The sequence below is a fragment of the Nylanderia fulva genome, unplaced genomic scaffold (assembly GCF_048542155.1).
Source record: "Nylanderia fulva isolate GAGA-0341 unplaced genomic scaffold, ASM4854215v1 Scaffold17, whole genome shotgun sequence".
NCBI lineage: Eukaryota > Metazoa > Arthropoda > Insecta > Hymenoptera > Formicidae > Nylanderia > Nylanderia fulva.
This window is the reverse complement of record NW_028189945.1, coordinates 1,593,588-1,615,828: the sequence shown is the minus strand read 5'-3', so window position 1 is coordinate 1,615,828 and position 22,241 is coordinate 1,593,588. Positions and strand designations below refer to the sequence as shown.

The following is a 22,241-nucleotide window of genomic DNA, read 5'->3' as shown; positions in this document are numbered from 1 at the left end:
CGACATACGGGAAGAAACTCTCCAACGTCTCGAATAAATATAATAAAAGAACACCTTTCCTTCGGATACTTCACCTTTTCGAGCTTCTGTCACCTCGATATCTGTCATCGTCGGTATCGTCGTTAAAGTCGGAGGTCGTAGGGAAGGCGACGACACATACATATACGTACATACGTGAAGGTATCGCCGATAAAACGGCGCGGCGTGCATCATCAATATGGCGGCGAATCTCGAGGAGGAGCAGAGTTTACGCGAGTGCGAGGAATACGTTCAGCGACACAACATCCAACAAGTCCTGAAAGACTGTATAGTGCAACTGTGCGTAGGCCGGCCCGAGAACCCGATCTCCTTCCTGCGGGAATACTTCCAGAAGCTGGAAAGGGTACGTAATACGTCAATTGTGTTTCTCCGAGGCGAGACCCTCGCCGAGACGTCGAGTCGACGTGCGTCGCGAATTAACCTGACTCCGAACGAGAGAGATACGCGTCGAGAAAAAGAGAGAGAGAGAGAGAGCTTCTCGCGAGTCTCCTCGTCCGGGAGACGTCGCGATCCTGCGCCCTGCTTTCCAAGATCCTGACGAGAGGACATAAGCGCTTCTCCGACGACAGTGACAGTATGACGTTGACAGTGACGTGACTCGCGGACCAGGAGCAGACCGATCATCTGGCGCTCCGAGAACGCGTACGTACCTCTTCTCCTGGGAGATATCCTCGTGACTCTCTCTCTGGGTTGGTGTGAATTTTTTATCAATTTGTTGTGCAATTTTTGAGGCTAAAATGACATTTGTGAGAAAATAGCAACAAGCTGTGTTTGTGTCGTAAAGGTACTTTTAATATGTTATTATATTCTCCTGCGCGTTATTAAATCGATTGATTGTTTGTCGTGAAAATTTAGTTAATGTAGTATTCGCGATAAATATGTGGAGAAACGTCATTTTTATTGCATCTCTCTTGCGTGTGTAAACATTGTAATTTCTGGGAAACGTTGGACGTGGAAAATAATGTCGCGTTATCTCGGTGTATAAATGACAATCATTAACGTAATCATAGTTTGAAATTCTTGAACGAGTTATTTATATGTAAACGTTCTGTAAACAATTTTTCTCTTATCGTTCCGCGAAACGTTGACATGTTAAATAATATTAGTTTATCGATTATCGATAATATTATAGCTTACATGTGCAGCAGTAAGTGCTGCCATCTTTCAAATGTTCGTATAATTATGTTATCAAATTGTAGAATGCCTGTTTTATCGATATACGATCATTGTGAAAAATGACAGGTGCCTGACATGTCAATATAATTATATAATCAAGGTATATATATATATATATATATGAATATGTTAGAATTATTGTGTCATTGCACTTTCAATTTATAATTTTTCGCTTTCTCTCTCTCTCTCTCTTTTTTAAAGTATTTTTTAATACACCATTTTTAATACAAAAACAACTCTAAGCGAAACGTTGACATTTAAATGTAGCTTCTGAAAACATCCTTAGACGAATAATGGAATAAGATACAACATACTTGTTTATTATCTCAGCACTCTCGCAAAAATGAAGTGAATAAAGTATTAGGAAATTCTAGGCTTTGAAGAATCATACATATAACATTTCATATAAATTTAGACTTGATTAATATAATTTTATGTATATAAAATTATTTATATATATTTGTTATTTATTGAAATTATATATACATATAAAATTTTATATATTATATAATTTTATATATCCAGAGAGTTGATATATAATCATGTACACGTTATTAAAATTATATATAATTTTTTTATGCACTACATAAAATTATATGCATACAAAAATAATATAATTTTAATAAACTGAATATTTGAGAAAAATTGTTTATTCGTGACTAATTAATGCACGTGTCTGTCGCGAAACGTATATCGAACTCATCCGTGATGCAATTAAAAGTTTGAGGAAGTTGGAGACGAACGGACGTTCCTATATCAATCAACGTCCCCGGCAAAACACATTTCTCAAATTATACCTGTGTGTTTCAGCATGCCGTGATTCTTGATTCGTATAGGTTTCCTCGAGACCTTTTGCTACTCCGTTACCTTTCCCATTTAACGTTACATGGCAATTACCCTTGGCGATTCGTGCCACCCACGCGACGCGTATACTCGCGAAAATCCGAAGGCTCGTCCAAAATCGACGCGCGAAAGAAACGAGGGCCAAAAATAAGCGATAGCCGCTGACGTAAAAACTATCGTCGACGCGACTCGAACGTAAAAAACGCGCGAATCCGGCACGCGAATTTTATATATATTATTTTATTATATATCATACAGATTATATATAATAAAAGACATATACTACACAGATTTCTCTTAGAGTTTGTAATATGGTATTGGAAGAATTTTTATAAGAATTTTTCTGATTAAATATTTATCACAATAAAAAATATTAATATGTACGTAATAAAATTTACTATGTATTTATTAATATTTTTTATTGTGGTAAATATTAACCAGAGATCTCTTCCAATACCATATTATCCCACAATTACCATGATTTTTCGGGTAAATTGTAAGAGAAATTTCTTTCCGTGTATATATATAAATTTTACTTATATATTTATAGATTGAGAATTCGTGAATGCACGCTCCAAAATAATTTGCGAGAAATTCTTATATAAAAAAATACGTTTGGATCCAAACATATGAAAATGATAAATCTCAGAATTTCATTATTATTCTCGCGTAAATATCTAATTGTTATTTTATTTTTATTAAACATATATGAACGGATTCATCAAATACAATGTAATATTTCGTATTTGCTCTTTGCGAAGTTATGTTTACCAGACCGCACATGACTGTGCGTAGGCTGTGAAGGCCATTTCGGAGGCAGGAAGAAAAATAGCACATGAAATATCGTTGTTGCGCGAAAAGAATCAATAAAAGAACGAACGGTTTCGTCACACGAGCTGTCACATTTTTTCAAAAATCTCTTTTAAAATATTAGCTTCATCGAACATTAAATAATGTAGTATGTCGAGCTTACGAGATGATTTATGTGTATTTTATATCAATATTTATTTATTTATTTTTTTTTCACCAAGACGACATATAATATATCTTTATTTATCTCTCTCTCGCAATTCATAAGAAATTAAAATGTATTAGTAAGCTTTAAGAAAAATGATACGTGTAATTTCTCCCAGAAAAATAAAATACCTGGGCACTTTATCTCTCTCTTTTTCTCTCGTTCAAATATTTAGCTGGAAATCTTAAGACACGTCTCTATTCCTATAATATCGGATTTATAAGGTCATAGGATATATATTCGATCGAATGTCTCCGTTATCGCATGTGTCAATCAGTGTCAATGTGACAGTACCGCAGCCACTGGTGCGGTGCAACGTCAATGCAGCTGTCAAACGGAAGGCGAAGATACGCGGATCTTCGTCGTCGCATGTTTGCCTTCCGTGCTTATGCAGTAATATGCGACAAATATATTGCGCGTGGGAGAAAGAGGGATAGGACGCATTAGACAGAGAAGATGAAAAAAAGAGTGAAATTTATTCCGGAATAGAAATCCCTCCGGCATACAAACAGCGAAGAAGCGTACGACGTCTGTGGACGAAGAGAATAAAATAATCGCGAGAGAGTTGGTCGAAAAAAGGCACCGAGGAGCACATAAATTTGACGTATGGGAGCGAAATAGAAAAGATGAGAGACGTAAAAAGAATATAGCAGGAGCGCACAAATGACTTTCGACATAACAGAAATAAATAATGTAAAAACCAATCTCGAAATGCCTTTTAGTAGAATTAAATAAAATTAATTGAAGAATCGGATTTCTTGCTGTCCGGAAAAGTCGTACTTTTTCAATTATTCGTAATTAGAAAATTGTTTCAGTAAAAAAAAAGATTTTAATTTCATAAAAATTTCTTGCAAATAAAATCTCTACATTCCTATATATTATATATAAAAGATTATAACGCATAAGGATGGTTCTTTCTAACAAAAATTCTATGATATGAATTATTTCATGAATAAATGAATAAAATTAATATTATTAACATATTAATAAAATTGGTAAAAGATAAAGAATATTATTGAAGTTAATAACTGAACAAGCAATAAAAATTCTTTACATTCAGGAAGAGACATCTTACTAAGAAAAAAAAAGAAGCAGCAAGATGTTGAGAAGGGATGAGAAGTATGTATGCAAAAGAAGAGAGAGAGAGAGAGCGCAATATAAGGGCATCTGATCTAAACATAGAATACGCTCGAAATATAACGGAGGAGCAACCTTATAGCTGAGAAAAAAAGAGAGAGAGAAAGAAATAGATCACACAAGAATGATGTGCGTTAAAAGCGCAGCAGGCCACAAAAATGTATGGAAGACCAAGTGAGTTTATAGTCGTCGCCATTCTTCCTTCACCCTTTCCGCGTTTTGACGCCAGTTTTCTTCTTGACGTCGTCGCCAGGAACGGTGGGTGGTGCTTCTGAAATTATGATAATATTACTAGACGCGTGATATTATATGTCTGGTCGTTTTTCGCGATGACTCCGGGATAAGGAATATAAATTGACGTTTCGCTAGTTGATAAGAATAAAGTTGCCGCAAATAAAAAATGAGGAGATAAACAAAATTCTAATCAAATTCTCTCTATAAAAGATGAATTATATTAATAAGTAAATATTAATTATTACTATTAATGAAATTATTAACCGTGAATTATAAAGTTGGTAAAAATTTATAAAAGAAATATTATGGAAAAAATGCATGTATATCTGATTATACACAGAGAGAATTTTCTTTTGTAATTTACACTGAAAATCATGATAATTGTGGAACAATATGATTGGAGTAATTTACACAAATTTCTCTGATTAATATTTACCACAATAAAAAATATTAATATCTGCCACAGATATAAAATATGTTTGATTAATGATTTTATTATGTACATAATTTGCTATATTATTACTTTTATTGTGGTAAATATTTAATCAGAGAAACTCATAAAATTCTTCCAATACCATATTGTTTCACGATTATCATCATTTTCAGGGTAAATTCTCTCCGTGTATATGTATATATGGTATGCAATTTTTTTCTCAATCACATATTTTATACAATTCTTAATTAAATAAAGAATCTAGGTTCTAACAAAATTCTATAATACAAATTATATTAATGAGTGAATAAATGAATAAATAAATATGAAATTACTAAGTAAATATCAATTTATACGAATTATATTAGCAATGCAACATGCAATAAAAGATAAAGCATTGAAGAAATACTTGAGCAAAAGTTCATATATAATTATATATTTAAATCTTAAATACACAAAGTTTCTTGCTTGAATAATCACATTTTGTTTGAATAAATACGTATATAGTACATCTCTTATAACTGAAGAATGAAGAAAATCTCGTTAGCTGCAGCTGTGTGTAAACCCGGAAGCAGCGATATAATAAAATTGTGTGAAACAGTTTGTATTACATTAAAATCCCAAGTTTACGAGGTCTTGGAAAGCTGCCGGGAAGTCGAAACCGCGCGGAGGATCGATTGTAAAAGAGGAAAGAGAGGAGGACCTTACTTACCGACCATCAGGCACGAGACATCGCAGCATCTCGGCGACACCATCCGTCCCATCCTCGCGGACTGGCGCCGAGTACGGGCGAGCGAAACAGCTGGAGCAGCAGTAAGCGTACCGACGTCGGAGTCGCGCGCGCGTGCTAGATCGCCTCCGACCTCTAATTGGATTCCGTCCGAGGCCTTATAAGATCGCGGAGCTGGAGGCCGAGGAGGACAACGCGAGATCGCGAGTGCGACGACGACTTTTGCGTCCGCGAGGAGACCTTTCGCGCGAAAGACGCTTCCCGAGTGTTGTCAGCGCATTTTCGGCAAGCGGAGCACGAGAAAAAAAAGACCAAGAAGAGTGCAGAGGATAAAGGAAGAGGAATAATAATGAACTGAGGTATGCGAGAGAAAGAGAGAGAGATCCAGCGGCCATAATCGCTCGAGTTACGCGCGCGTATGATTTTATTGATCCCGTGGACGATGGATCATGTTGATTGTCGGCGAAGTCTTCCAAGTTCACTTGATAGCTCGATTAAAACTCCCTTCACATCGACAATGCGATTTCGTTCCATTTCGTCTCCAAAAATTATATTATTTTCACCTTTTTCTTACCAAAAAATCGTGATTTTAATGTGTGAAATAATAAATATTTTTTCACAGGTGAAAGTTTTGTTGAAGTGAAGTTTTCCAAGTTCTCTTAAAAATCTCTCATCAATAATGCATCTTATTTTCAGGTTTTTCTTTACAAAAATTATTACTTATCATTTTTTTCCATAAAAAATAATTTTAATGTGTGAAATAAAAAATTCTCACACGAGTGAAAATTTTGCTGAAGTGAAACTTTCCAGGTTCTCTTGACAATTCTCTTAAAACCCTCTTTTAACTTCGACAATGGAATTTCATTTCGTTTTATCTCGAAAAGAAATTACACTATTATCATCTTGTCCACAAAATAAAAATCTTGATTTTAGTATAAAATAAAAAAATTCCTATACAAGTAAAAATTTTGCTGAAGTAAAGTTTTCCAAGATTTTTTAATAGCTGTCTTTAAAAAATGCACTCTTATTCTGTCTTGAAAAAAAAAACAATATTATCATTTCCATAAAAAATCGTGATTTTGATGTGTGAAATGAAAGAAGAAAATATTCTCGCAAGTGTTGAGTTTGTGAAATTTTTACGGAATATAATATTTCGAAAGATCACACTTTTTCAATTTGAGAAGATTCTACGATTGTTGGTAAACTTTCTTACTTTTCATCTTTTCAATTCTTGACGTGAAAATTCCATATAGAAATAACTTAACGTTTTTTGTGTCCAAAAAGTTTCATATAAAGCGCAACTTTATATTTTTTCAATAAACTCGTTTGATAATCGTTGAACTTCGTAAACGTCATCTACGGTCTTTTACTGCGCTGTTTATAGCAGTTAGCCTTTTTTGAGAACGAGAGAAGAATAAAAATATATGTGCTTTTTACGCAATCTTTTCACGTTTGTCTTGAAATAGAGAACTGGAAATAAAGGGAAAGAGGCAAAAATTGCAGAACACTTTTAAGAGAAAAGAAAATCGATACGAGAAACACGCTCGACATTCTAGTCACGCGTATAATTTAGGAATTATATTTTCTCAATTCAGTATATCGAAGAATAATGTATAAATCGAATTTGTATTTTATACTCCAAATTTGATCGATTTTCGAGAATTTTTTCTATTTTTATATTTCCGTTTGATATTCAGAATGCATTTTACGAGCGCATTTTGATGCACTTTCGACTCCATGTATAACGTGTTCTGCGAGCGAAAACGATCCAAGACTGAAAAACACTTGCGCCGAGAGAACGAGAAGGAGAACAAGATTCTCTCTTTGTGTCACGAGTGTGTTCAAGGATGTATGAGTACGTGTACGTGTAACACACTTGCGAGAGTGCAACTATATATCATCATTGACTGGAGAGATTGTATAAGAGCATACGTCTTTGTTGATTCCGTCGAGTTTCAGTTGGAATTTAATGTACGACGCGTTATATATATAATTGAGTCGCATATAGAGCTACAACAGTTATTTACAGTTATGTGCACTCACATGCATATATATATATATATATATATATATATACATATTATATATACGTCTATGTTCGATCGTTTGATATTCTAAAGTCCATTTTCGACATCCGATAATTCGGGATAGTTTGGAAACAAGATTCCAGTTGTATAATTTGATACCTCGTTTAGCACACGAAATACACATACGTTTGCAGAATTATGTCTGCAAAATTGGAATTCGTGTTCTATTTTCGTGTACGAACCGAAAGCTCGCGCCAGGTATGCGTACTAAACTGACAGATTTAATAAGCTCGCGATCCACGATTCTAAACTTTAGTTTTATTATATGTATATATCACATAATACGCCTTTATTAAATTACGGATGCATATATTATACGTAATCTGTAATAATAATAATAATAATAAGCCACAATGTTGGTGTCTTGAAGATAATAAGGAGAGAAATCGATTTAATTTATATATACAATTAATAATTTTTTTATTTATCAAATTGTTTTATGTATGTATAATTTTTTTATATTTATAATTATAAGTTGAATTTACAATCGACATAACATAATATTTCTTTTTAATTTACAATTATGTTAACAATTGACACATATTAACAATTTGACATATAAAGTTGCAAAGAGAGTGAGAGAGAGAGAGAGAGAGATTCTGTATCGATTTATATATTGTTTAAAATTTCATTAGATGTAATGCAAATGAGTTGTAATAATTGGACAAGAGAGGGTAATTCGTTCTATATTCATCCCTTGGATAATTTTGATAAATTAAATTCCGGTCTTCTATTTTTAATATACGTAACAGACGCATCTCTTTGCAGGCGGAAACGAGCGATGAAGATTTATCGGATCGTTAAGTTTTATGGACTCATTAGAAGCTGCAGTTCGTATTATGTTGGCCGATCATTAGCGAATTACGATCGTGTTTCTTGTATCTATAATTCCTATTCATCGTGTTTCTTGTATCTATAATTCCTATTCATAAATTGAGCGATGTTAGTAATTATTTATGAAGAGTTCGTTCGGATATTCTTCTCTCTCGAGGAAAGAAATATAACTTAATTACCGACTTCAAGCAATAATACTTTAACGAAGTTTTTTTTGCAAAGAATACACGGATTAAAAAAATCGAAAAAAAATAATTTATACTTTTATTATATTATAGTATAATTATAATATAAAAATTATATATATGTTGAAGCATATATGGTTTGTAAAAAATGAAGAATGTTGAATCTTAAGGTCGCAGAAGAAGATATAAAATGATTGCAAGAAAGGCTCGATTTTACGTATAATTATAATTGAATTTAATTTAATATTCAAATAATTTATATTTATAATAATAATATACGATGATATTTTTTTTTTAAATCGGTCAATAGAGCCCAAGCGCGAAATAAAAAATATTTCTTATCTGAATTTATATTTAATTCAAAAAAAATTACACATATTTAATTTCCTCAAAATTCAACTTTGTAGAATAAAGTCTTGTCAATTTTTTCAGTATAACTCATCTATATTATTATTATTACCAATATAAAGTATTATAGGGGATGCATGTAAGAAAGTCGCGTTCGGGACCGAAAGTCATCCGTCAACCCCGAAGACGAGGTCGCGCGGTCGCGACAGCTCCTTTACTCCTTAGCGATGCATCATTAGGGTAATTGAAAGGGGAAAATGCGAATCACTCTGATTTGAATATTCCTGTTAACGACGACGCACGACATCGTCGTCACAAAGAGAGAGAGAGAAAGAGAGATGATGACGCGTTCGTGCGTGAAAACGACACAACTGACCTATGGCATTATTCGCTCGCACCCCTTTCACCCCCGGTGATGTGCATCGCTCGTATAAAACGGTATATATGTACATGATGTCTAAAGACCTATATAATTTATAATTTTACGGTAATTTTGTACGGGATAAACATATACACACGCGCGAGAGTCTCGAATGTCGGCACCGCGCATTCGTGGCTAATGAATTATTAATTTGCGCTTCTTTTTTTAACGATTTACACCCCACGTTAACATCACCGCGAAACTCGAGTGTGCGTTTATCTGCGGTGACCTTAACACCTCGTCGCTCCGATTCTTGCGATTAATTGACGACGACAATTTTCAATTGCATGCAAATCTTTTGCGCAATTAACTTCTTGTCATTTTTCGTAATAATAGTATATGTATTTTATATAAATACATATATAATAATAAATATTAATATATATTTATATATGAAAAACATTTATAATTAAATTACAAAAATTTACAAAAAATTATTGTATATTTATATAAAATATATATATCATTGTTAAGTACATTGCAAAAAAATTAATTATACATATATTGAATTGATTCATAAATAAGTTCCACTACACGGAGAGAATTTTCTTTTAGAATTTATCCTGACAATCATATGGTAATCGTGGGACAATATGGTATTGCAAAAATTTTATAAGAATTTTTCTGATTAAATATTTATTACAATACAAAATATTAATATGTACATAATAATTTTTATTATGTATATACATAATAAAATTAATCGAACAGATTTTATATTTTATTGGGCACATTAATATTTTTTATTGTGGTAAATATTAATCAGAGAAACTGATATAAAATACAATTCCTACAATTGCCACAATTTTTAGGGTAAATTCTAAGAGAAAATTCTCTTTGTATAGGTAATTACTGAATTTTTTTCTGCTGCAAAACTGAGCTTCTAAATTAAAACGAAACAATCAGCAGATGTATACGTGCAGCAACTATAGCGAATATAAAAAATACAGAAAGAAAGCGACCATCAATCGCAAAAAGGTAATTTTGCTCCACAACTTTCGATCACATACGACTAAAATAACCCAGGAAAAAATTCTGGAGCTTTCGTGTTCAGTTCTATTTTATCCTTCCTATTCTCCGAATACCTTCTTCTATCAAAGTTCCATCTGTTTGCATCACTCCAAAATACATAGAAAAATATTTAATGATGATAATAAAATCGATAAATTTTTGTAAAAAGCTTTTTTGCATCAAAACCTCGAAAATTTTTCGAGGAAGAAAATAAATTAGCTTGTGTTTCATAATGAAGAATGTATACGATTAAAATTTATTGAAAATATATTAAATAAAAGATGCATAATACATTAAAAATACAATTACAATTACATTAAATAAAAATTCAGTTTGTTAAGTAAAACGAAATTTATTTATGAATCAACTCAATAAAATAAAAATAAAACAAAATATGGAAATATTTTAAGTACAGCGTAAATGATTTTACGAATGCATTGGTACCGAAGCTGTTGATTTATTATACGTTCGATACTTTCAAGATAAATTTTCACATCATTTATCACGCCAATCGATAACCAATTCTCATAAGAGTGTACACGTACATCGCGGTTTTGTGAATTAATTAGTTTCTATTTTAATTAAGATTGGGAAACTTCTGTTTTCGTATTTAAAGTAGTTAAAGTTTCGAGACCAAGAAACCGCTTAGGCTAATTAGACTAGAGCGAATGGAATTAATTAGATTAATATATGCCAAATGTAATGACCGCAATCTCTTATACTAAATCTATTATATGATAATATCTCCATAAGGTTTCCATGATATGTGGCATGACACTGAATTTAAATTAGAAATAATAATGATGGTGCGCATACACGCACACATTGACGTAAATTATAATGAATTTGAACATGCTAACACACGTCGACTCTACATCATTTTTATAATTTTTTATTACTTTATTTTATATATTTTTTAATTATATTTTTAAACATTTTTTCAATTAACATTTTTATAATTTTTCAATTCAAAAATCTGCCGCTAAAGATATCATTTTTATAATTTTTTATTATTTTATTTTATATATTTTTCAATTATATTTTTAAACATTTTTTCAATTAATATTTTTATAATTTTTCAATTCAAAAATCTGCCGCTAAAGATATCATTTTTATAATTTTTTATTATTTTATTTTATATCTTTTTCAATTATATTTTTAAATAATTTTTCAATTAATATATCTTTATAATTTTTGAATTAAAAAATCTGCCGCTAAAGATATCATTTTTATAATTTTTTATTATTTTATTTTATATTTTTTTTTCAATTATATTTTTAAATAATTTTTCAATTTTAATATCTTTATAATTTTTGAATTAAAAAATCTGCCGCTAAATTTTGTACTTAAAGAGACTTACACTCTTATAGCTGTGAGGCTTCATCTCTCTTCTTATCTTCTCTGCGCGCAGGAACAAGCTCACGATGCCAAGCAACAGATCGCAACGAGTCCGGAGGACACGGAGGACATGCCCGCGGGGCAACAGGGTCCGCAGGTGCCGCGACGACGGGGTGGAATCTCGGCGGAGCCGGTCTCCGAGGAAGACGCCACCAGTTACGTCAAGAAGGTCGTACCTAAGGACTACAAGACTATGGCTGCCCTGAGTAAGGCAATCGCCAAGAACGTTCTGTTCGCACATCTGGACGAGAACGAGCGTTCCGATATATTCGACGCGATGTTCCCCGTGACCTTTCTACCCGGCGAGGCGATCATTCGTCAAGGTACCATATATAACATATATATACATGTTGCTGATATGCTCCTGCTTTTATTTCGCTTATCATTGACGCGGTCAGAATGAATGAATGAGCGGCAATGTGTCCTTTTCAAGGCGACGAAGGCGATAACTTCTACGTGATCGATCAAGGGGAGGTCGAGATATTCGTCAACGGCGAACTGGCGACGACGATCGGCGAGGGTGGTAGCTTCGGCGAGCTCGCGTTAATCTATGGAACTCCACGTGCGGCCACCGTCAGAGCGAAGACCGACGTGAAGCTTTGGGGCATCGACAGAGACTCTTACCGCAGAATTCTCATGGGTTCCACTATAAGGAAACGGAAAATGTACGAGGAGTTCCTCTCCAGGGTCTCGATTTTAGGTGAGTTTGCATCCTCGGCATCGACGTCTCCTAAATTATTAACAATTATTACGGCGAAAAATTTTCGGATTGCCTACACGAAATTCTCCATTTCAAAAAGCAAAGAGAATTTTTTTAGACATTTGTAAAGGGATATAATAATTATTTAAAATACAGATATTTATTTGTGAAAGAAATAAAATTATTATGTGTTTCTCTTCACACAGAGTCCTTGGATAAGTGGGAAAGACTCACGGTGGCCGACGCTCTGGAGCCGGTAGCATTCGATGACGGCGAAACGATAGTTCGACAAGGTGAACCGGGAGAAGACTTTTATATAATCGTCGAGGGAACTGCGGTGGTTCTTCAGCAACGTTCGGAAGGGGACGAACCCGCGGAGGTCGGCCGTTTAGGACCATCCGATTATTTCGGTAAGAATCAAGATCGAAGAGCTGATAAATGATTGATAATTTATTATAGGATGGAAAATCTAGCATAATTAGGATCATTTTAATAACTTAATTGTCAAAATTAACTGTCAATATTAAGACTGCTTGGTACTCGCCGCGGTCATGTTAGATTGTGACGTCAGCGGCGAGAAAATATTTTAGTACACTTTTAAAATATTCCGAAGACTATCCTTTTTCCTTTATAATCAATCAACAGCTGTAAAATGACATTGATGAGGCCTGATCCGTATATAGCCTTGCACATGTGCAATCATTCCGCATGACAAAGCCTGATGTTTCAATTATTTTACGGTTGTTGATTGACTCTGTCAAAGGAAAACAATGTTTTCGGAGTATTTTAAAAGTGTGCTAAAACCATTTAAAATTGTGTTTCATCAAATATCTTTTTACCTAAAAATGGTACACAAAAATTTTCTATTTTTTCGCCTTTGACGTCACAATCTAACACATAGTCGCGGCGAGTATTAAGCGAAGCTATACATCCGTGTAATCAATTTTGCGCAAATTTACAATAATTACAATTATACAGAAAAAAAAAGCAAAATTCGACATATTCAATGACGGGAAACTTTTTTTTATGTACAGGTGAAATAGCGTTGCTGCTGGACAGGCCACGAGCGGCGACCGTAGTGGCCAGGGGTCCGTTGAAATGTGTGAAACTGGATCGGGCACGGTTCGAGCGGGTCTTAGGCCCGTGCGCCGACATTCTAAAACGCAACATCACCCAGTATAACAGCTTCGTGTCCCTTTCCGTGTAAACGGAATCCTCCGTCGCATTCTTTGCCTCCTTCCTCCCTCTCCGATCCCATCATCGCAGTCAACGCGCTACTGATCATCGATCAATCTCTCATTTCTCTCCGAGGGCTGCGTTATTTCGCCGTACCGTTAATAGTTGACACTTTTTTTTATTTGATTAATATTTAAGTGAATTAAAAAAAAATGTGTTATATGATCAGCTATCAATCAGATGTGTATACAAAGACGGTATCGTTATATATTTAGAAAAGAGACGCTATTAATATATTTACACCGTAAGGCTATTTACGCACTGTGTAGCTCGCGACGACTCGACGCCGACGCGCACGCGAAATTATTCATATTGACGTCGATCTCTTCCGCGCGATCTGTTCCTAATTGTTACGTGCACGAGGCAATTTTATTAATCTCTTAACGTCCGGAACGTTTTTTACATTTTTTTTTTTTGTGATGTTGAACACTTGATCTTTGAAAAATTTGATATACATTTGATATTCATCCGCGAAAAAACAATGGAGCCTTAAATTATCAAAATCTTATCGGATATCAATGGTATATAATTGTTTGAATTGGGAAAAAGAAACAGACTCGAACTCATCAGAACACTGGACGTTAATGAATTAATCCACGGTTAATGTGTTGTGTACGTTTTGAGTGTATTGTAGAGGTCGTTGAGCAAAATTGAGATAAAATGTATCAAGATGTGATTGATAAAAGTATCTTCTCTCAATACGAGGCTACAATTTGCATCAAAGATGCAAACGCGGTTTACGTTCATTATACGAATAGAAAGAAAAAAATCATGTATCAAATTACGTTAAATTATTCGAAGGCTATTTACGATTTCTATTATGTCAGAAGCGAACAATTGTACAAATTGTCCCACTTTACATGTAATCGATAGAATGGATTGGTAAAAATACATCGGAGTTCTTTCTTTTTGAAAAAATCTACACTCACGAGTAACGATTCTGCATTTTTTTGTAAAGTTTAATCAATTTTACAAATCCACTCTGTCGAATACAAGTAATATCGAATATATTCCTTCGATATATCATATGTATGAGTCTCTCGCGCATCAAGTTCGCTTCCAATTGTAATGTAATGGTATAGTGAGGAGCCTTAAATATTATCTAATGGTTAGAAGATAAGAAATTGAAAAAAAAAATGTTTTCTCGTTTACTGTTTTATATACACTTTAAATGTTCTATGTTGTCTCTCTTTCTCTTTTCACGTGTAAATTGTTAAATTATTTAACATTTAAATTTTTTATTGACCGCCAACGGTTATAATTAGCAACGACAGAGTGTGAATGTCGGTCGCGGCATGCAATTGCTTTGACGCAACACGGAGGAACAAGATTATTTATTATTGGCGAAGCGAATAAAAAAAAAACAAGTCGCAATTTATGTCTCCTCTAAAAGTGCGCTAGGTTTATAGTAATACGACGCGACAAAAAAAATTGAGGAATATACAACGTCAGAAAATTAAATAATTTATTATGCACAACATAGTATAACCGGAGTAAATATTATACAATGAAATCATCCCCTTTCCGAATCTGTATAATTAATGCAGCTTCCGTGCACATGCGCTCGCGCGCGCGCAAAAACGACGGACAGGAGTGTCTCGATCACTTGGCAGAGTTCAGAGTTCAACAATGACAATGGGAAAAAAAGATGATTCTAACGTGGAAAGGAGTCCGTCATCGTCTCGCGCGCGACACATGGACACTAGTTTAAAATGAATTACGCAAATGAGAAATTAATTACAAAATTACTACCCACACTCTAGTTTGGAGAATCAACCGAATGCCGCTTATCACATGAGGCGTCTGCATCAGGAACGATGCTCTTCCCCCAGGTTTTCCATCTTCTATCTCCATCCCCCCTAACGCGTCGTCTTCTCTCCCGATTTACTGACATGCACAAGTAATTAATTCGTCTTTCGAAGAATTGAGCCCGCGGAAAAGCTTTAACGATCCTGCCGTTTTTTTTTCTTCCCTTCTCCTCTTCCTCTCCATCTTCGATGTCCTCTTCTTCCTTTGATCTTGTTAAAAAAAAATCGGCACTTCAGGAATGCTTCATCATTGACCGAAAAGAACGTCTCTCGCGTTAACACAAGTGGCACGAACAGAGGGTCTTCTCGTTCCAGGATTTGTGTGAAACGGAATCCATACAGTCGCCTTCTCTTCAAAGCTCTCTTCTCTTCAAAGAGGATGCTTGGCGCTTTGCGGGACTTCGGTTTGCCTCGGGGCTCAGCTATGGCTTTTGTTTCGTACGATAATACTTAAAGGAATACTTGGAAAATCGATCGCGAACACTGTGTTCACAGTTAACGATTGGAAAGGAGAGAGCGATTCGTGTTTCCTACCAACGAATCGTTCCAAGTCGAGAACAAACGAGACGAAAATGGCCTTTTTCTTTCTTTCTTTCATTTGCGATTATAAAGAGGTGGTTTTTTTTCTCTACGTTTACTCTTTTTTTCAGTGAGATGGCGCCGGATTGAATGGGAACGTGCGATCCATCCGGATTTTGTACAATTTCCACGAGTCCCCGGCATAAAGCGATCCACATATTTATCTATATATATCCTCTTGTGATTATGTACACGTACGTGTAGAAGGAAAAACCGCGAACGAAGGAGCGTATAACATATGTACAAATGTTCACAGTCGGAGCTGTAGTCGAAGTTCCAAGCTTTTGCGCGATTTTGTGCCCGACGATAATGAAATTGCGATGTGGAACGATGACTTTTTTGAAGAGTTTAGTTTGTGCGAAAGATAGAGCCAGCACACGTAGGGCTTCCAGGAGGAAAATTTATAACTCGAGACACGAGTATATCAGCAAAATGGAAGATATATATATATATATATATATATATGTATATGCATATGCGTCATATACAAATGCATGTCCGAAACATATGCATATACACATAATGCGACGCACACGTGTATATGGGTGTGTATATATGTGTGTGTATGTATATTAAGTGTGTGGCCCTTTTCTTTCGCGCGTTTTACTAAGTTATCTTCCGCCATGAGAGATAAAGGTAGGAAAGTTTCGCTTCTACCAACCACCTAGACTACCACTGCTTGCCTTGCAGTCGATTTGCTGTCGAACGAGATCAGCGTAAACCAAGCCGAACTCATTGACAAACTCATAAAACTTGTCCAAAGACTCAAAGGCCAATTCCGCTACGACGAAATGAACCGCCAAATTTTGCCGGTAGCTAAACAGCAGAAGAAATGCAAACGTTAGAGAATGCAGATGTAGATGTGGCTGTAGCAATGAATACATAGAACACAATTAAATATGCAATTATTAACTTTGGGCTACGGCGTCCTGTAACAGAAATCTGCAATTATAATTCATATTTCTCGATAGGTATCATCGGTCAAAGCGTGGCACTGAAATTGCATTTAATGAAACATTTAAAGAGAAATCAACATTAATTTAAAAACATTAATAGTATATCGATTGAACTTCGATATACTTTTTCAATTATATATACTTTTGATAAAGTTATAATAAAATAAAAAAAATTCTTTTTTTTTAGAAAGCAAATGCAAAAATACCAAAACAATGCAATATTTGCATTTGCCAGAAAAAAAGCAAACTACATTTTTCAAAAATGTCTATAAAAAACCAAGTTTTTATCCTGAAAATCGTTTAAAAAATAGTAAATTTTTTACAAAATTATTTGATAAAAATGCTAAAATCGTATATTATCATTACATTCTTCTAATTTTTTGTTATACGAATAGAATTAAAATATTATTCTGTTATTCCATGAAAAATATTTAAAAAGTCTTGCAGTTTATAAAAAATAAATAAAATAAATAATAAAAAAATTGATGATACAATTAAAAATTCAATAATTAAAATTTGAATTATTTTGATAAATTAAAAGAGTAAAATAATTCCTAATAAAAGACAATTTCATAGAAATAATAGTTACATTTAGACATATTAAGAAAATTGTAATAATAAATGTGTAATACGTACGACTTTATCATATATTTCAATGCTTTCTTTCGTTCTCTCGCGACAAACCAATCCATCAGAAAGGCCGACATTCGAGGTGCCGTTCTATATAGCTTGAAGAAAGCATGAAAATTACCCAACCACCATGCCGAGCGTATTTTCAAAGCATGTTTTATACACTCGTCATTTTTATCCTCTGTCGAAAGAGATGCTAAAATTGTCGTTAAATCTATAATAAAAAATATTACCGTAATATTATTAAAACAAAAAGTTGAATATGTAATATACCGCGTGAGATTTAACTTTAGAAGGTACTGAAATTTAATATATTATTAATTTCGTTATTAACCTTGAGTATTCTTCGTAAAGATGTAATACAATATCCGATAAGCGATAAATTCGCATCGGTTTTCCCCACCGAGATCCTGATACAGCATTTTTAGTTGCGTCTGACACTGATTAAATTCTTCGTGGTCGCCACGTTCTAAAGCTACACGGGCGTGAGTTTCGTATACATGAACTGTAAACGAGTCCCTGATACCTTGCACGGTAAGATCTTGTCGGATGGATTTCAATTGGTCGCAAGCGTATCTGTAGTCCTGCTCAGCTAGCCAACGTTTCTTGACATGGGCCAAAGAATTTTGAAGTACACTTACCGGTCGAACTGCAGACGGAGCAGGAGCCTGTAATAATATTATAATTTTGCTAAGAATGGTCCTAAAAAAAAATTAATATTTTAAAATAAGTATAGAGTTTAAAGAGATAATAATAGTTGGGTATGGCTCTTAATCTTTTTTTATGCTGAATTTTATATAACAATTACTTTAAAAAATTTAAATGTTGTTTAGATGTCCCATTCATTATAAAAATAAAAAAAAAAAATAATGAAAAATATCCATACCGATGTGAGACGCAAGTAGGGCTTTTCTAGATCCTTGCATGTGCCAACAATATGGAGTCCGGTAAAGTCAAAGTCCGTATTTGGATCGTCTCTGATAACACTGCTGCTGACCACCGTCCTGGAAATGCCATCACTGAATCTGGCAGCACGCTGCTGTAGCTTCTCCTTGGTACCCAACTCGTCCACATTGCCTGTAGCTAAACCAAATTCGGAATAGAAATGTGACTTAGCCTGCTTAGTCTTCTTGGTCTTCTTATTGCCATGATTCGCTTTGTTGTTGCTGCGCGCGGACTTTTTCGTTTTAAGCGCCTTGTAATCGTGCTCCCGATCGCTAATATTCGACGACGACGACGTGCTACGCCTGTTGTATCTGCGTGACGGCGGACTACGTGTGCGCGAACGCGTCGACCTTGACCTCGATCTCGAGCGCGACCGCGAACGCGAATGGGACCGCGACCTTGACTTAGATCTTGATCTTGACCTCGATCTAGATCTCGACTTCGACCTAGTCCTCGACCGCCTGCTGTGTGTCACAGAGAGACGCGCGCCGAGCCGAGCCCCGAGCGAGCTGGAAAGCCCGGTCTTGCGCAGGCCTCCCTGTTGACCATTGACCAGTGGGCTCGCCAGAGGATTCGCCAGCTTTAACGCCGGCTTCTGAGGTTTGATCGTCATAGTCATGCGTTCGCTGTGGATGCTGGGCAGAGGCTCCTTATCCCAGTCCTTTACCCAAAGCGAGCCATCGTTCGCGGCGCGTGTGATCTTTCCCTTCAATATAATTTCAACCTGATCCTTGTCGACCGCCGTCTTACATTTCTCGTAGCATCGGTTCACGTAATTCTTCAGACTGTCGGGCCAATCTCCAACCGGACTAGAATTGACCGCGATGGAAGTAGCAGCGCCGGCGCTGGAAATCGCGTTACTAGCCGTCGTCGTAACTGGAGGTGCAACAGGACCGGGTGGTGGCTCTTCACTGGGCGGCGGAGGAGCCGCCACTTCGCATTGCGCCGGAGGCAGCGGTGGCAGTTCCGTTGGCTTTGCATTAGGTCCGTTCGACATGAAATTAGGATTGTTCGTCGATGCGTTCCCCTGAAAGCTATTGTTGAATTGAGCTGCTAAATTTTTGTTCCGCTTACGTTTTTTCTTCGCCGCGCCACTATTGCCGGATGGCGTGTATCCGAGACCTGTTTTCTTGTTTGGCAAGTTAAAACGAATTTGCCCGCTTGTGTATTCTGCAACACATTTATATATATAATGCACAGCTGTATATATTTAAAGAGATCTGTTACAGAGATGGGACAAATATAGTTTGTCAACAAATTTTCTAAACTGTTTTCCGATGGCAATAGTGAACGTTGATGAGTCATGTTGTATGACAAGGTCTGAAAGTCATTCTTCCATTGGTCACCTTATTTGTTTTGCTCTGTCGATATACAAATATTTTTCTTTTTTTTTTGAAAATTATTTTCTTTTGACAATCCTATATACAATTTAAAATATATATGTATATATATATTTTTTTATATTATACATTATTATCTGTATAATCAAAATAATTTATATTATTATGTTAAACTAGAACAATACAAATTTGAATATTAATTATATTATTAAATAATATAATCGATTTCTTGTTATGCATATAAATACAATGTTAACTCTTTTGCCCATCTCTGATTATTATCAAAAAGATAAGAATGATACTAACGAGTGTCATTGTGCATTCCATTCCAATTATAGGGAAATGAATACATCAATCCTGATGGATAAGCCATCGATTGTTGTTGTATATGATTGTTATGCTGCTGAGTTGGTTGAACTGCTGGTGGTGGACCTGGTGGCAACGGAGGAAGATCAGAATCATCATCTAAAGCCATGGGAGTACCGGGTATAGGAGGTTGTTGGTGTATCTGCTGCTTCGTCTGATTATTCCCCTGCTGTTGTTGCTGTTGCTGCTGATGTTGCTGCTGCTGCTGCTGTTGTTGATGCTGCTGCTGCTGCTGTTGTTGATGCTGCTGCTGTTGCTGCTGGTGTTGCTGCTGCTGTTGCTGATGGTGATGCTGCTGCTGCTGTTGCTGCTGTGGATTAAAAGTCTGACCATATCCTGGCATCATGGTATGATAATAATTGAACATCTGTCCTTGATGCTGCACGCCTTGATACCCTGGATTGTATATTTGCCTGCAAAGAGATTAATTATATTTAAATACAAGATTCTCAAAATTATCAAAAATAATGTCAATAGTTGATGACAAGAATGAGGTCATTCACAATCAAAGTATGTAGAGGATGATTCATCTCAAGTTACGAGACACACATCTTTTTTTTGTGTCAATTTATATTGTTGTATTATATTAGAAGATTATATATATTACAACAGGGCTATATATTATTTATTTTCTAAAATCTGATTTCGGAGTCGAAAATTAGACTTTGCAGTATGACATATACGTGACCTTCATGCTCGACATAAATATATTCTTGTACGTCTAGATACATCTTCGAGGGATCTCGTGTTATAAATAAATATTCTCAACATAGAAAAACGTTCGGAATCGAAAACAAAATGTGAAAATAAGGCTTGATACATTTGATGCGTACGAGCGAGCGATTTCGAAATATGGCCGACTTCGATGGCTAAATCCTGTCCACGACGCTCTCTCGGGCATCTGAATCAATCACTCACCCCGGATACGGAGGAAACATGTTGTGCATATTATTCGGCGGATACTGCCATGCCATGTTCGCCATCGGGCCTGCTCCGATATGATGCTGCTGCTGGTGAAACGATTGTTGCTGCTTCTTCTGCGACAACGCCTCGCCCTCTGACATATCGTGGAAGAAAAAAGATCAAAATCGCTTAGAAATGGCCGTCTCTCTCCCTCTCGACCCCCCAAATTCGCGACGCGTCGAATTATCCGCGAACGGGTCTCCGAAAAAAAAAAAATAATAAGGAGAAGAGGAAAAGAAACGAGATGAATATTATTCACTTCTCAATGAAATTCGTCGACTTTCTCTAGCCTTTCCCTCTAACTCGACGTAGCTTCGCACGTTATCTTTCTTCGATCTATCGCGTTCGACGACGCGCGACATCCATGTCATGTAGACCAAAATGCGACAATGAATGATTCAAAATGGCCGGTAATCGTGAACTATAGCGTGCCTAGACTGGTAGATTGTTATGCGTTTATGACCCAAAGATGGCGGCTCCTCGTGTGTGTTTCATATTTAATTTTATTCTAAGGGCGGATTCACACTTGACAGAAGCCAATCAGAACTCGCGCCGTAAATTTACTAGATAGTAAACTCGGTGCTGGCAGAGAGAAACCTGAGAGACGCGTGCACTAATGCGCCCCCAGAGAAAGTAGACGTGAACTACGTCGTGAAACTCGGTAAAAAGCACGGTTCAATTCCGTGATATGGTTGTTTTGATATGATATTCGATGTTTTTTACATCAGTCAAATAAAATACAATGCGGTCGTAAAAAATAATATATAACAAATATGAATTTTTAAATATGAAAAATAATTGATGATAAATAAATTAAATTAAATTCA

The 22,241-nt window shown here is 35.3% G+C and overlaps 3 protein-coding genes across 5 annotated transcripts in view; 1 reads left to right on the top strand and 2 right to left on the bottom strand.

Annotated features, from left to right (window-relative positions):
* Patronin (calmodulin-regulated spectrin-associated protein patronin) overlaps nt 1-438 on the bottom strand; it is an 81,960-nt gene extending 81,522 nt beyond the window's left edge. The window contains exon 1 of one of the 2 annotated variants that reach the window (XM_085481128.1): nt 175-438. The gene's annotated coding sequence lies outside the window, so the exon portion shown is untranslated. Of the gene's footprint in view, nt 1-74; nt 144-174 lie in introns of those variants that run through there. The other variant, XM_085481127.1, reaches the window with a different exon arrangement.
* Pka-R1 (protein kinase, cAMP-dependent, regulatory subunit type 1) lies at nt 161-15,844 on the top strand. The gene is made up of 5 exons (XM_029312350.2): nt 161-382; nt 11,905-12,214; nt 12,325-12,591; nt 12,798-13,001; nt 13,626-15,844. The coding sequence occupies exons 1-5, from the start codon at nt 218-220 to the stop codon at nt 13,796-13,798; spliced, it is 1,119 nt and encodes a 372-aa protein (XP_029168183.2). The 5' UTR covers nt 161-217; the 3' UTR covers nt 13,799-15,844.
* On the bottom strand, nt 15,279-21,822 carry LOC114938385 (leukocyte receptor cluster member 8 homolog). 2 transcript variants are annotated; one of them, XM_029312349.2, is made up of 7 exons: nt 21,674-21,822; nt 21,370-21,508; nt 20,392-20,864; nt 18,687-19,915; nt 18,135-18,468; nt 17,807-18,014; nt 15,279-17,030 (listed from the first exon to the last, which is right to left on the bottom strand). In XM_029312349.2, the coding sequence occupies exons 1-7, from the start codon at nt 21,783-21,785 to the stop codon at nt 16,868-16,870; spliced, it is 2,658 nt and encodes an 885-aa protein (XP_029168182.2). In that variant the 5' UTR covers nt 21,786-21,822; the 3' UTR covers nt 15,279-16,867. The 2 variants fall into 2 exon arrangements, with proteins under 2 accessions (XP_029168182.2, XP_085337256.1); XM_085481130.1 differs by having other exon boundaries at nt 21,370-21,738.
* Nucleotides 21,823-22,241: the final 419 nt, after the last annotated feature.

Bases quoted from the DNA above. Each gene is read 5' to 3' on its own strand.
- Pka-R1 (XM_029312350.2), top strand. From the start codon at position 218: ATGGCGGCGAATCTCGAGGAGGAGCAGAGTTTACGCGAGTGCGAGGAA. The intron at 383-11,904 runs GTACGTAATACG...CTCTGCGCGCAG, and splicing joins ACTTCCAGAAGCTGGAAAGG to GAACAAGCTCACGATGCCAA. The intron at 13,002-13,625 runs GTAAGAATCAAG...TTTTATGTACAG, and splicing joins AGGACCATCCGATTATTTCG to GTGAAATAGCGTTGCTGCTG.
- LOC114938385 (XM_029312349.2), bottom strand. From the start codon at position 21,785: ATGACATGGATGTCGCGCGTCGTCGAACGCGATAGATCGAAGAAAGAT. The intron at 18,469-18,686 runs GTATGGATATTT...ATATTATTACAG, and splicing joins CCTACTTGCGTCTCACATCG to GCTCCTGCTCCGTCTGCAGT. The intron at 17,031-17,806 runs GTACGTATTACA...TCTGCTGTTTAG, and splicing joins TTGAAATATATGATAAAGTC to CTACCGGCAAAATTTGGCGG.